Raw genomic sequence first — 15,579 nt, 5'->3', positions numbered from 1 at the left:
CATCGATGAGGGGCTGCTGTGGAGACATTCAGGGCGCCTGGCCAACGGCAACACTGCCAGGACAGCTGGAAGAGCCACACAGAGGCGGTCACGGAGCATCTCCTAGACCAGGTGCTGGATATCCCCCATGGATCCCGCTGTCCTGGGCCCTATACATCCCCCTGTCCCTATAGATCCGTGCTGGATCCCACTGCCCCAGGTCTGATAGAGTCTCCCTGGATTCCACAGCTCTGAGCCCTATAGATCTCACTGCCTTGGATCCTATAGCTCACCATCTGGCTGTCCCAGACCCAAGCACTATGGATCACCTGGATGCTGGGTACTCCAGGCTCTATAGATCCAGCTGGATCTTCCATTTTCCTTTGTCCAGGGTCAATAGCTCTCCCGGCACAGGGCCTTCTGAACCTCATGGGTCATCCAGCCCTCGCAGGTCTCCTAGGTTCTATTCCCACCTCTGGGAGGGGACGGGGAATCTAGTGGTTCCTTTGGTTCATGTCCTGCTAACAGGTTGCAGCTGAACAAGAGGCTAGAGTCTCCTCTGGACTCTCTGGACACCGCCTGAAAATAACCCCGGCTGGAACGGAGAAGGGTCACATACAGCTCCCTGCATTAGAGATACAAAGTACCAGCAAATAAATGAGTCTTTGAAAGCAGAGTTTGCTTTTTTCTTACTGGGATTACTGCACCAAATCGAGCAGGGGGCGTGCTGAACCGGAAACCAAGACAGCCAGGACTCCTGTGTTCTACGCCTGGCTTTGAAAGGAGGATGTGGCCCAGTAGTTAGAGGAGGGCAGGAAGCTGGGAGTTATTATTATTATTATTGTTATTTTTATTACTATTTTTATTGTTATTTAGTATCAGCTAGAGGCCTTGGCTGAGATGGAGGCCCTTGTAGTGCTGGGTGCTGCACAGACCCTGACTGAGATTTGGGCCCCCGTTGTGCAGTCCGCTGCATAGACCCCCCCCACAGTGAGATTGGGGCCCCCACTGTGCCAGGCAATGCACAGACCCTGACCAAGCTTGTGGCCCCCATTATGCTGGATGCTGCATAGACCCCAACTGAGATTGGGTGCCCCATTTTGCCTGGTGCTGCGCAGACACAATGAGAGAGAGTCCCTGCCCCGATGAACTCACAGTCTATAGTTTTCAGGGTTAATGCCTCACTGAGAAGCATGGAGCAGCTCCCCCTTCCTGGAGCAATCAGCTCAGGCTCTGTGCAGACTCAGGCAGCTGTTGCTGCATTGGTAATACTGGGATTGTGGGGTGCTGTTCGGTGGCAACCATGGGATCATGGAAGGGATGGTGCCTGGCAGATTAAATTAAAAACAGTAGGGGGATCGTGGGAAATCCATTTTAGGGACAATAAAAACATCAAATATGTTGCCAGGGGGTTGGGAGCGCCCAAGTCCGGAGAGACAGAACCCTAGTATCATGGAGCACGGCTGAAGAAAACATGGCCTGGGGGAGGTAAGAGTACAGCCGTGCTGCATCCACTGGGATGGGGCGAAGGAAGCTGTCAGCCCTGGATTTCCCCTGTTGCCCCCAGCCCCAGATCCCCTCAACCCTGTATCCTCTACAGCCCATGTTCCCCTCACCCTCCAGCCCTGAGTCCCCCACAACCTTAGATTCTCCCCTCCACTCCCCACAACCCCAGACACCCAACAGCCCTAGTTTCTCTCCCCCACAGCCCAGCTCCCCTCACCTCCCCCCTCCACTTGAGACAGCCCTAGATCCCCTCTTCCCTGCAGGCTTCCTTGCCTCTCCCTACCTAGGCAGCTGCCTGCTTCCCAAACCTCTGTTCAAGCTCGTCTAACATTTCTCTCCCCTCACCCCTACTTAGCTCTGTCTTTCCCTGGCTCCCCAGGGACTGACGTCTCTCCCCTCCTCCCCGAGTCCAGGTGAGAGGCATTGAATCTGGGGAACAAGGCTGGGAGTGGGAGAGCATCCAGATCCTGGGTCTTGGCTGGAGCACACCTGCCTCCCCGCTGATCGTTTAAAGAGCCCCAGCCCCGTCCCAGCCCCGCTTGGACACAGGACTCCTGGGTTCTAGGCTCGGCTCTGGGAGAGGACTGGGGGCTAGTGGGTTAGAACAGGAGGGACTGTGAGTCAGGATTCCTGGGTTCTATTCCCAGGTCTGGGAGGAGAGGGGGCCTCGTGGGATAGAGCAGGAGGGACTGGGAACCAGGACCCCCCGCTGCCCTCCCTGTACCAAATGGGGGGTGAGAAGCAGGACTAGCGATACGAACGAACGGCTAGAAACCGGTTTGTACTGACCCCACTGCTGCTGCGTGGCTCTCTGAGCTTAATGTCCCTCCCCTCCGCCCTTATTCTCATTGCACTGTCCCAGTTGCTTCCTCCCCCTCCCGGACTCTGCACCTGCCTCAAGGTAAGAGCAGATCCTTGCCCCACCCACTGAAAGCTGAGACCAGCTCCTCTTCAGAAGGGACGATCAGCTCCCAGCTCTAGGGGCAAAGTGAGGTCTAGTAGCTAGAGCAGGGGGCTGGGAACCAGGACTCCTGGGTTCTATCCTGGCTCTGGAAGGGGAATAGAGACTAGTGGCTACAGCAGAGAGGCTCGAACCCCAAACTCTGTCACTGCTGCCCCTCCAATCTCCAAGCTTCTGGTTCCAGCTCTCTACTGGATATAAAGAGACAAACCCACATGGGTGAAATGCTCTGAGAACTAAGTCAAGCAGAAGTGCCATGTAAATACCAAAAAGGGCAGAGGTGCGTGTATGGGGGTACCTGAAATACCTTGGGGGGGCTGAACGGGTGTGGGCGGGTAGCTGAATGGCCATGGATATCTGTCAGGGTTTGGGGGAGAGTAGATACCTGGAGGGGTTGTCAGGGTGCATGTGGGGGTACCTGAAACATGGGATTGTCTGTGTGGGGGTGCCTGATACATCCTGATACATCCTGTAAAGGGGTGTGTGCGTGTGCAGGGGGTAGTTGAATGGCCATTGGGGGCTGTTGGTGTGTGTGTGTGAGACAGGTACCTGGAAAGTCCTGCTGCACTGTGGGGTGTCTGTGGGAGGGGGTAGTTGATCAGGTGTTAGGGGTGTGTGTGGGGGGTAGTTGAGCTGTGGGAGGCTATTGGGGGTGTGTGGTGGTACAGGGAGGTGCCGTCTAACCCCTTCCCTTCCTTGCCCCACAGCACCCCTCCCCATACACACCATGAAGCTCCGCTACATCAAAGCTTATGTCTGGCTCTCCTGCGTCTTTGTCGCCAATGTGATAGTCTACACTGTAGTGATGCTCTCAAGGAGGCCACTCGGTCTGCAGGCTTCAGGAAGATCAGCCTTGGTTGGGGGCCATTTGAGGCTGTGGCAGCACAGGGACCTCCATGGCCTTCCCCTCTGGAACTTGTTGATGCTCTACATGGACCAGCTGGACAACCCCATACTGAGGAATGCCACAGCCCAGTTCAATCTCACGCTGCCAGGGACGTGTGGAGAGAGCTTCCATGAAGCCTCCCAGAGGTTGACAGATTTCTCCTCCTACCCCAGCCACCTCCAGGCTTTTGTCCTCTCCATGCACTGCAGGGACTACCCACTGCTAGTTGGGCCAGCAGATGATGAGGCCTGCCCAAATGGGACTCAACTGCTGGTGGCTGTTAAGTCCCAGTTGGCCAACTTTGACCGACGTCAAGCCATCCGGCAGACATGGGGCCAAACTGGGCTGGTCAGGAACGTGACAGTGCAGACGCTCTTCCTGTTGGGCAGGCAAGGCTCAGGGGATGGGCATCCGGATCTGGAGGCACTTCTGGAGCTGGAGAGGCGGAAAAACAGGGATCTCCTGCTTTGGGACTTCCAGGATACCTTCTACAATCTCAGCCTAAAGGACATCCTGTTCCTAGGGTGGTTGCAGGGCCACTGCCCCAGCGTGGAGTTGATCTTCCTTGGGGGGGATGATGTCTTTCTTAGGGTGGACTCCCTGGTGGCTTACGCTGGGAGCCTTGACGCTGTCACTCGCCGGGGCCTCTTTGCTGGCCATGTCATCCAGGATGCTGCCCCAGTCCATGACTGCAAACACAAGTACTATATCCCTGAGTCCTTCTATCAGGGCACCTACCCACCCTATGTGGGGGGTGGAGGGATCCTTTGCTCACGGGATGTGGCTGCCCGGCTCTACGAGGCTTCGTGCCACTTGCCCCTCTTCCCTATCAACAACATCTACCTGGGGATCTGCCTGAGAGAGCTGGCGCTGGTGCCCCAGAACCACCCTGGTTTTTGGACCCTCAACATGAAGGCTGAGGGACAGGAGGACTTTTGTGCTTACAAGGAACTCATCCTGGTGGATCACAGGACACCCCAGGATATCATCCGGCTGTGGCGAGGCCTGCATGACCCTGCTTTGGCCTGCTAGGCCCCATGGTGGTGGCCATGTTGATTGTCTACTTTTCTTTGGTGGCCATCTGTTTTCTAGCTTTCCTTGGTGGACATCTTGGCTGACTGGTTGGCCAGTGTTCTTTGGAGACTATCTTTGCCTCCTGGAGGATATTTCCCCTACACCTCCCTCATGCAGACACCAAGAACTGCTGCTACTCTGGAGGCTCGGCTCTGAATCCAAGGCTGCCATCTTAGTCCTTGACAGCTGGTCACAGTGCTGCTGCTTAGCCCATCGGGGACCACCCCACAGTGCCTCCTGCTGACTAAGCAGAGATTGAGTTCCTCGTGCAGACCAGATACATAGCCAGAGAAGGCTGGGGATGCTGCTGCTGCCGCCATGCCTGAGGGATGAACGGCTCAGTAGGGGGCACTGTCTCCTCACAGTAAGTGCTCCCCCCTATGCCCAGGGGGTTCTTTGCTGCAGGGAGCAGGATGGGGGGGCTGTAGGGGGTGCTCTCCTGTCACAGTCAGTGCTGATCCCAGCATGGAACTAGGGGCTGTTGTACTTAAGTGGTGCATAGACTTAGCAGTGGGGTGAATCAGAGGGAGACAGCCGTCTCAGCTGTAAAATTTGGATTTAGACTATTGAGTTGCAACTAAAAGGGTAATTTTTAAATGCAGTTCATTGGTAACATGCAGAAATTCTCTCATTTTGTTCTTGGTTCCTCCTGCATTCAGAGAAGCAGGGCTTTGTACATTTCTTATAAATAAACAATATTGCATCAAAGAAATACCGGAGTATCAGCAATTTCTCCTCTTCACTGGAACATCCCCAGAGTCCTGAAATTTGACTAGCTGCTTGGGTCAAAAACACAACAACACAAACTGTACATGGTGCTTCTTGCTGCAGGTAAAATATGCTACCCAAATAACTACAGCACTGTCCATGAATTGTGCTGGCTGCAATGTATTGCATGTCTGTGTGTCGTTGCCTCCTGCTGGACAGAATCAGGCTGGTGGGGAGTGTTTTCTCTGACCCTACTATTGCCTGATCTATGGCTGTTCTATAGCGACACCAAAGATACAATGATCAGGGACTGTAAGACACAGGAAGGCTGGCCTTGTCTTTAAGGCACAGAGCTGGGATCCAGGAGATCTTGCTTCCATTCCCAGCTCTGCTACAGCCTTCCTGTGTGACCTCGTGCAACTCACTTCATCTGTCTGGGCTTCAGTTTACCCATCTACAAAGCAGGTCTAATAATCCTTCCTTTGTCTAGTTAGACTGTGAGCTCTTCAGGGCAGAGGCTGTCTCTCAGTGCTTGTCTCGAGGCCTGACATGACGGGGGCCCTGAGTCAGGACTCCTGGTTTCTGTCCCTATTCCTGCCATTATGACTGTAGCCAGCTTGCTTCCTCTGTATTCCTCATTTTGCCTGTACCAAGGGTTAATTTATGAACAAGCTTTGAGCTTCCTTGGCAGCAAGAGGCTGGAGAAGGGGAGCGGGACAAGCAGCAGAGCCCTGGGCAGTCACAGGAATGTTATCTGATCATGCTGAGAGCTGCAATTTCACCCCCTAAGCTCCTGTTTACATCTCTCCCATTGCACTCTGGTTATGAACCAGCAAAGAAGTTGAGAGCAGCTCCTTCATACCTGGCCAGGAGCCAGGGTAATGCCATGAAATAACCCTCTGCGTAGCGGAAAAAAGAAGCTGAACTGGAAATACAAGATGAGGCGTCAAGGATCCTTGGGGAAATGCTATCTTCTCCCCCCTCCCCCCCCCCCGCTGTGCCAGTGGAAGTGGGGTCTAGTGGTTAGAGAAGGGGAGGCTAGGGGTGATGGTCAGGACTCCTGGGTTCTATCCCCAGATCTGGGAAGGGAGTGGGGTCTAGTGGGCTAGAGCAGTGGGGGGAGCTGGGGTTCAGGATTCTTGGTGACCCACCAACTGCATTTTGTCTTTTTTCTTTTTTTTTTTTTTTTAGCAACATGTGTAGGTCCAAATTCATGCCATCCCCCTCCCCAATCGTAGGTCAGCATTCTTCTCTTCCTCCTCCTCCACGCTACACAGACAGGGAGGGGACCCACCACTTACAGCAGCACCCTCTGGCCAGCGCCACAACCCTAATCCCAGCCCAGTGCAGAGGGGAGGTTGCAGGGGAAGGGAGCTGGAGAGCAAGTCTGCTCTGCACTGACCCTGCAGCAGCAGCTCCTGTCCCATGGTGCTGGGCCCAGTTCCCCAACCTGGTGCGTGGAGTTGCAGCACCACTCAGCTTTGGCCCAGAATGGCCAGAGCAGGGAGTTGGGACAGCCCTGCAGGACACTTTGGAGCTGCCTCTGTGGGGTGAGTGCAAGGCAGGCTCTCTTTCTAACCCCCTTACCCTGCTGGGACCTCCCATCCACACCAGGCCCATGACTCATCTACAACCTTCTCACAACCCACTGATTGGGACACTAGGTTAGTGCAGGGTATATTAGGTACCAGGACTTCTATTCCCAGCTGAGGGAGGAGTCGGGTCTAGTGGCAAGAACAGCTCAGGACTGCGAGTTAGGACTCCTGGGTTTTATTCTCAGCTCTGGGATAGGAGTGTGGTCTAGTGGCTAGAGAAGGGCAGGATGGGGGTAGGGGGCTGACTACCAGAACACCTGGATCCTCTGATTTGTCCCTGATTCGTCTTTGTCCCTGATTTTCTGTGTGATCTTGAGGCAAGTCTGTCTTAGTTATCTGGCCCCCATCATGATCGGATCTGCACCTCCCCATGCCTCAGTTTCCCTGTGGCATGGAGATGATATTTCCTTTTCTCCAAGGAGGCAGAATGTGATACAGTTACCTAATATCTGCACAGCCCTTGGGGTCTGCTGTATTCCTATTCCTCCTCTTGTCAGTTTTTCCAGCGGCTTAGCCCTTACTCCTATTAACTGCCACCAGGATCTACAGCTCTGCATTGCTGACTCCATCTCTACCAGGATGCCACCTCGTTGCACAGAAAGCCCTCTACCACACCCAAGAAAGAAGTATCTGCTTATTTTTAGGGATCAGAATGATTTAAGAGGTAGCCAGGGGCTTAATTCAAATATTTATATAGGGCTGCTTTGGCTGGCAGTATTTAAAGAAACAAACCGGGCCCTAAACTAAAATATTTATACTGGTCACTATCCTAAGGCTCAAGTGTAAGTAGCAGGGAGGCTGCAGAAATGTTGCACCAGGCTAGGATTGTGTCAGTTTTCACAAGCTAAGGTGGTGGTGACTCAGTAGGGGCACTCATTGGGGATGAACTGATTTCCCCCCTGTGATATGTCCCCTGATACAGAAGGGTGTATGGGGCATAGCATCCCTTCCACATAGGAGGGGAGGGAATGAGTCTTCTCCCCACCACTTCCAATGGTATTTCCCCCTGTATATACAGAAGGGTATATGGTTTTGTCAGAGTTCCGTCCCCACTCTGAACTCTGGGGTACAGTTGTGGGGACCCGCATGAAAGACCCCTCCCCCCCGCAAGCTTATTTCTACCAGCTTAGGTTAAAAACTTCCCCAAGGCACAAATTCTTCCTTGGATGGTATTGTTGCTCCCACCAAGTGAGTAAGACAAAGATTCAGGAAAAGGACCACTTGGAGTTCCTGTTTCCCCAAATTTCAGAGTAGCAGCCGTGTTAGTCTGTATTCGCAAAAAGAAAAGGAGTACTTGTGGCACCTTAGAGACTAACCAATTTATTTGAGCATAAGCTTTCACTTAAGCTTATGCTCAAATAAATTGGTTAGTCTCTAAGGTGCCACAAGTACTCCTTTTCTTTTTGTTTCCCCAAAATATCCCCCTAAGTCCCTCCATCCCCTTTCCTGGGGAGGCTTGAGAATAATATACCAACCAAACAGGTAAACAAGGTGAGCACAGACCAGACCCTTGGGTTTTTAGGACACTAAAAACCAATTAGGTTCTTAAAAGCAGAACTTTATAATAAAGAAAAAAGTAAAAGAAGCACCTCTGTAAAATCAGGATGGAAAGTAATTTTACAGGGTAATAAGATTTAAAACACAGAGGATTCCCCTCTAGGCAAAACTTCAAAGTTACAAAAAACAAGGAATAAACCTCCATCTTAGCATAGGGAAAATTCACAAGCCAGAACAAAAGATAATCTAATGCATTTCCTTGCTTTACTTATAATTTTTGTAATTTTAGATGCTTATTTCAGGTAGGGCTTTAGGAGAGGGTTTTTTTTCTGCCTGGTCCCTCTCTCTGTCCCAAGACAGCACAACAGAGAGAGCATAAACGAAACCTCCCCCCACAGATTTGAAAGGATCTTCTTCCTTTATTGGTCCTTTTGGTCAGGTGCCAACCAGGTTATTTGAGCGTCTTAACCCCTCACAGGTAAAGGAGGGATTTTATACTACCCGTAGCTGTATTGTTATGACACGCCTCCCCCAGATCACAGACTGTGTTGGACAGCCTGCTCCACACTGGCTGTGATTTCTTCCTGGAGCTGTGTCAATGGAGTGGTATCCCCGTTTGGTCCGTCCTGGGGTGGCTGAGAACATCGGTGCGAAGCTAGTGAACAGCTCCTTGATCTGCTGTTACTGCATACGTCTGAGGGTCATTGAGAGGTTCACCTCTAAAACGCCACCGTCACTTTTTCCTTTGTAGTAGACACCTTCAGGCCACTCAGCGTCATCTCCTCCCTGGGTTGTAAACTGACTAACCTTTAATTCTCTGGAATAAAAGGGCTTTAGAGAATTAAAATGGTACGCTTTAGGTTTGTGGTGGGGGATGCTATGAGATAGTTAACCGCTCCCAGGCGCTCTTAGACCGTAAATGGCCCGTCCCATGACGCTTCCATCTTATGGGCCTGGAGCACCTTCAAGACCATGACCTGGTCCCCTACTTTGAAGGAACGCTCTCTGGCATGTTTATCATACCAGGCCTTTTGCTCTTCCTGAGCATCTTTTAGGTTTTCTCTAGCTAGGGCTAAAGAGTCTCGGAGGGTGTTTTGCAGGTTGTTTACAAAGTCCAGTATGTTAGTTCCTGGAGGAGGTGTAAACCCCTCCCATTGCAGCTTCCCCAACTGTAATGGCCCTTAACCTCGCAGCCATACACAAGTTCAAATGGTGAAAACCCTAAACTGGGATGTGGTACAGCCCTGTAGGCAAAGAGCAACTGCTGCAACACTAGGTCCCAATCATTGGAGTGCTCATTTACAAATTTACATATCATGGCCCCCAAAGTTCCATTAAACTTCTCCACCAGGCCATTTGTTTGATGGTGGTAAGGGGTGGCAACCAAGTGGTTCACCCCATGAGCTTCCCACAGGCTTTTCATGGTCCCTGCCAGGAAATTAGTTCCCGAATCCATAAGGATGTCAGAGAGCCAACCTACCCTGGCAAAAATGTCTGTTAATGCGTGGCACACACTTTTAGCCCTGGTGTTGCTTAGAGCTACTGCTTCCGGCCATTGGGTGGCAAAATCCATGAAAGTCAGTATGTACTGCTTTCCTCTGGGTGACTTTATCAGAAAAGGACCCAGAACAGCCACAGCTACTCGCTGAAAGGGAACCTCAATTATGGGAAAGCTGGAGACGGGCTTTGACCTCGTCTTGGGGTTTTCCCACTCTTTGGTACACCTCACAAGACTAGACATAAGTAGGAACGTCCTTGCCCATTCCCTCCCAGTGGAAGGACTTCCCCAAACAGTCTTTGGACCTGTTCATCCCAGCATGGCCACTAGGATGATCGTGGGCTAAGCTCAAGAGCTTTACCTGGTACTTAGTTGGAACTACCAACTCCTCTTTGAGCATGCCAGTCTTCCTGGTACCCACCAGAAAGAGTTTCCTTGTACAAAAGTCCTTTTTCTACAACAAACCGGGATCGATTAGAATAGCTGAGAGGCGATGGGTTGCTCCATGCTGCCGTCCAAGCTCCCTGGAGGCTTTCATCTGCTTCCTGCTCGGCCTGGAACTGTTCCCTTGATGCTGGAGACATCAGTTCCTCACGGGATTGTGGACTTGGTCCTTCTGGAAGCGATGCAGGTGATGGGGCTGGTTCTGTTGACTATGAACCGCTTTTTGCTCGTGCACTATGGGGTATTTCAGGCTCTGGCTGAGCCTCTTCTGTCGGTTTATCTGCTGCTGCCAGGACAGGCTTGGTGGTGCCTTCTGGCGTTGGAATTGTAGACGGGGTTGCAAGCACTGGACTCAGTGCTGGCTGCTCCACCCATTCCGGTTCTGGGACTGGTTCTGGTTGGGTCTCTGTGACTGGATCCACTACGGCTGTTGCAGTCATTGGCAGGGGATCTGGTTCTACCACCTCAGTTTGGGTCTCTGGTAACACAGATGGAGCCCTCGTAGAAGGCTCAGGAACAGAGCTAGGTGTGACAGCTCGCTTAGCCTGGCTGTGGGTGACTGTTCCCACCCTCTTGGCTAGCTTCACATGGTTGGCCAAGTCTTCCCCCAGCAGCATGGGAATGGGATAATCATCATAGACTGCAAAAGTCCACGTTCCTGACCAGCCCTTGAACTGGACAGGCAACTTGGCTGTAGGCAAGTTTAAAGAGTTGGACATGAAGGGTTGAATTGTCACTTGAGCCTCTGGGTTGATGAATTTGGGGTCCACTAAGGATTGGTGGATAGCTGACACCTGTGCTCCAGTGTCCCTCCACGCGATAACCTTCTTCCCGCCTACACTCACAGTTTCCTTTCACTCTGAGGGTACCTGGGAGGGATCTGGGCTTGGGGACCTTTGGTGTGATTCCAGTGTAATGAACTGCAATCTATTGGGGTTCTTGGGGAAGTTGGCCTTTACATGCCCCAGCTCGTTACATTTAAAACATCGCCCAGCTGACTGGTCACTGGGGCGAGGTGGGTTGCTAGAGACTGGTGTGGTGGGACGATAAGGTGTTTGGGGTTTCCTTGGGAAGTAGGTGGGGCCTTGGGCTGCACCTGGTAGTAGGGTGTTTTCTCGGGTTGCCCCTTCTGATATCTGCTCCAACTGCTACTAGCTTTCTTCTTTTCCGTCACCTCCACCCATTTGGTTCCAATCTGCCCCGCCTCGATTACAGTTTTGGGCTTCCCATCTAGGATGTACCTTTCTATTTCCTCAGGAATACCCTCTAACAATTGCTCCATTTGCATGAGGAGAGACAGATCTTCCAGAGATCTAATGCTTGCTCCTGATAACCAGGCATCCCAATTTTTGACGATGTGGTAGGCGTGTTGGGAAAATGCCATGTCTGGTTTCCACCTGAGGGCTCTGAACCACCAACGGGCCTGCTCGGGTGTTAGCCCCATTCTAATTCTGGCCTTTTGAAAAAAAAAAAAGTTCGTAGCTGTTCATGTGTTCCTTAAGCATTTCAGCTGCCACCTCTGCTAAGGGTCCACTGAGCTGCGGCCTCAGCTCCACCATATACTGGTCTGTAGCGATGCTGTATCCAAGGCAGGCCCTTTTGAAATTTTTCTAAGAAGGCCTCTGTATCATTGCCTACCTTGTAGGTGGGGAATTTTTTGGAATGGAGAGCAGTACCTGGAGAAGGATTGTTAGGGTTATCTGGTAGACCCAGCTTAGCCCTTTCCAGATCTAAGCGCTTCAGCTCTAACTCCATAACCAAGCGTTTTGCCTCTGCCTCAAAGCGTTTCGTCTCCATTTCTGTCTCCAAGCGTTTTCCCTGTTTCCTCTCCTCTGCTTCCAACTCCAAGTGCTTTAAGGCCATCTGTCTTTCATGTTCTTTCTCTCTCTCTTCAGCTTCCAATCTGGCTAATTCTAGTTTCTTTTGGACCTCACTTTCTGTCATCCTAGCCTTCCTGCGCTTAGCCTAGCTTAACCCGAGAGTTAGAAAGAAAAGGAAAAAAAACCAAAAAACCCCCAGCTTGTGGATTCCCTTGCTGAAAGTTATCTCCTCTGCCTCCAGGCAGAGAAAAAAACAACTCCAGCTGCTCTCAGCTTAAAAAAAAAAGTGTCCTTTTAAAAAACAAACAAACAAAAAAACCTCCCTGGTTTTCAGTCAGCCAAAAGAAAAAATGTTTTTAAAATCCTGAGGTCTGTGCTTCTGGTTCAAAATGATCCCACCTCGCTGCCACCATGTCAGGGTTCCCTCACCAAATGAACTCTGGGGTACAGATGTGGGGACCCACATGTAAGCTTATTTCTACCAGCTTAGATTAAAAACTTCCCCAAGGCACAAATTCTTCCTTGTCCTTGGACGGTATTGCTGCCCCCACCAAGTGAGTTAGACAAAGATTCACGAAAAGGACCACTTGGAGTTCCTGTTTCCTCAAAATATCCCCCCAAGTCCATTCACCCCCTTTTCTGGGGCGGTTTGAGAATAATATACCAACCAAATAGGTAAACAAGGTGAGCACAGACCAGACCCTTGGGTTTTTAGGACACTAAAATCCAATTAGGTTTCCTTGCTTTACTTACAATTTTTGTAATTTTAGATGCTTATTGCAGGTAGGGTTTAAGGAGAGGTTTTTTTTGTTTTTTTTTTCCTGCCTGGTCCCTCTCTCTGTCCCAAAAGAACACAACAAAGAGAGCACAAACAAAACCTCCCCCCACAGATTTGAAAGGATCTTCTTCCCTTACTGGTCCTTTTGGTCAGGTGCCAACCAGGTTATTTGAGCTTCTTAACCCCTCACAGATAAAGGAGGGATTGCATGGTTATGACAGGCTTATACTTTCCCTTCCAGTGGGTGGGTGATGTTTCTTTTCCCCACTCCCAATGGGGTTTCTCCCTGTATATAGATATATTTATAAAGCAGAGAAGGAGTATTTAGTACAAACCATTCCCAATCCCTGCTGAGGTGTGGAGAAGAAATTGTACAACTAACCCCACCCCCAGCACAATAGTATGTTCCCCTGTTAGGAGGGAAGGACCTTCATGGTCCATATAATTGGTGGCCAACTTTTTTGCCAATTGTGGCACAATAGGAACTTATAACATACCAAAATGTCACTTTATTACTAAAGTGTCTAAAACAGTGGTTTTCTACTTGTGATCTGTGGATCTCTTGGGGTCTGCAGAATACGTCTTAAGATTTCCAAAGGGGTCTGCACCTGCATTTGAAATTTTTTAGAGGTCCACAAATAAAAAAAGGTTGAAAACCACTGGTCTAAAAAAGATTACACTTAATTACAGTATTTCCTATAATGTAATTAATGCAGAATAAAACTAACCATGATCTGGGTGTCATGGTAGCCGTCTAGAGGTGTTTCTGAATGTCCCTTCTTGTCCATAATGTCATCAATCCCTGGGTTCAGCTTTGTTGATGCTAGTACATCTAAGTCACTGAGCTGGGAATCTGTGACCTCGGAATGATATTTGCTTTTAATAAATCTCCTCTCTGAAAATGACTGTCCACAAATAGAAAAGGAGTACTTGTGGCACCTTAGAGACTAACCAATTTATTTGAGCATAAGCTTTCGTGAGCTACAGCTCACTTCATCGGATGCATACTGTAGCTGTAGCTCACGAAAGCTTATGCTCAAATAAATTGGTTAGTCTCTAAGGTGCCACAAGTACTCCTTTTCTTTTTGCGAATACAGACTAACACGGCTGTTACTCTGAAACCTGTCCACAAATATACATTGATCCAAGTCTGCCCACATAGCGAATGAAGGGCAAGGTCATTTATCTGAGGAAAATCTCCTTTAGGGAAAAATTTCCAGAATGTTATCATGTCTTGGTTCACTGGAGATGTACAGAATTCTTTGAATTTATTCTCAAACTCAGAATTAATGTATTAGTTAAAGAATTTCTAACTGTAAATTTGAAGGGTAATTATCAATATCCATATACAAAACAGTGAAAGGACTAGTAAAAAGAGCCATGGTGTACTTATCAACCTTAAAATCCTCTCAAATGACTCTAACAGTGAAAAGAAAAGGAGTACTTGTGGCACCTTAGAGACTAACCAATTTATTTGAGCATAAGCTTTTGTGAGCTACAGCTCACTTCATTGGATGCATCCTTAAGCTCAAATAAATTGGTTAGTCTCTAAGGTGCCACAAGTACTCCTTTTCTTTTTGCAAATACAGACTAACACGGCTGCTACTCTGAAATCTAACAGTGAAGAAACTGCATTGTGGTGTTTCTCATAATTTATACCCGGTCATTCTCAGTTCTTAACTGATGCAAATAAATAAAGTGGTCCAAATTATTGGGACAAACTGTTTTGAAAGAGTCACAGTTTTTTATATAAAAGAGGTAACTAAATTGAACAGTGTATCAAAGAGGCAAATCCTTCCCCTATACAGGTGTTGAGATGAAACACAATATCGAAAAGGAAAGCCAGATCACTTATCTAGTCCTTGCTTTTAATAAGCTTGCAATTGTCAACGAGTTCATTCCTCTTTTCCAAAAACTTTAGCACTGGTTCTCTTTGTTTCCCAAACCTTTTGAGATCATTTCCCTTTAACAGCCAATGAACATTCCAGTGGAGCACCAACTCTCCCTACAAAGGTGATCTAGTGGGATATTTTGTGTTAATTTCAGCGTAGGCTTATGTAAAATGCCACTGAAACTCAAACTTTTTCCATACAGCTGTAGTGTTGCATACCACACTATAGGTTTAGACTCTTTCCCTTCTATAAACAAGAACGAGTTTTCCCAAGCCAGGTTAAATTCTCTCCATGCAATGGCATTGTTGCCGTTTGGTTTGGATGTCGTGGGCCTACTAAACAACACGGTAAGTAGCCAGCTGTACATGGCCTAAAGGCACGTCTGAAGCAGCTCCCAGAGCCATTAGAAACCATGAGATGGTTGGGCCTGGGCTCTATGGGGCACCATGGTCCAGTGTGTCCTGCCTCTGGCTCTGTACAGCCACTGGCGGTGCCCTACTCACCCCCCTCTAACCGAAGGCCTTTGTTTGGTGGCTCATTTTTATAATACTTCGCCACAACCCGCAGTGTCCGCACCTGGCAGCTCTGCGCCATAGGGCTGCCCCCCAGCCCGTACCACTCGGCTCCCCTGGGAAGAAATATGCCCCCGCCCCCTCCAATGGTAATGGCACATCCCCGTTGCCTAGGGGCAAAGGTCAGCCAGCTGCAGCAACTTCAGGAAAGTAGGAAGTGTGTACTGGTGACCCGGAGCTAGTAGCCTTGTAAACAGGAAGTGAGGTGTAAAGAACCCGGAATTCGAATGCTTGGAAACAGGAAGTGACATAAACCAGAAGTAGCGTGTAGACAAGCAGGAAGCGGACTGTAAATTACCCGGAAGTAGTGCGGAATGAACCCCAACTTGTGGGTAATGACCCGGAAGCACAGTGGCGCCAACCCCGGAA

General features: G+C 49.7%; 1 protein-coding gene across 1 annotated transcript; it reads left to right on the top strand.

Annotated features, from left to right (window-relative positions):
- The first annotated feature begins 3,173 nt into the window (after positions 1 to 3,173).
- On the top strand, positions 3,174 to 4,364 carry LOC144268024 (N-acetyllactosaminide beta-1,3-N-acetylglucosaminyltransferase 2-like). Its single transcript, XM_077822552.1, has one exon. It carries the CDS (start codon positions 3,174 to 3,176, stop codon positions 4,362 to 4,364), a length of 1,191 nt encoding a protein of 396 aa, XP_077678678.1.
- The last annotated feature ends 11,215 nt before the right edge of the window (positions 4,365 to 15,579 follow it).

Source organism: Eretmochelys imbricata, chromosome 7 (assembly GCF_965152235.1).
Source record: "Eretmochelys imbricata isolate rEreImb1 chromosome 7, rEreImb1.hap1, whole genome shotgun sequence".
Lineage (NCBI taxonomy): Eukaryota > Metazoa > Chordata > Testudines > Cheloniidae > Eretmochelys > Eretmochelys imbricata.
Note: the sequence above shows the minus strand (reverse complement) of the source record. Positions and strands in the feature narration are given on the sequence as shown.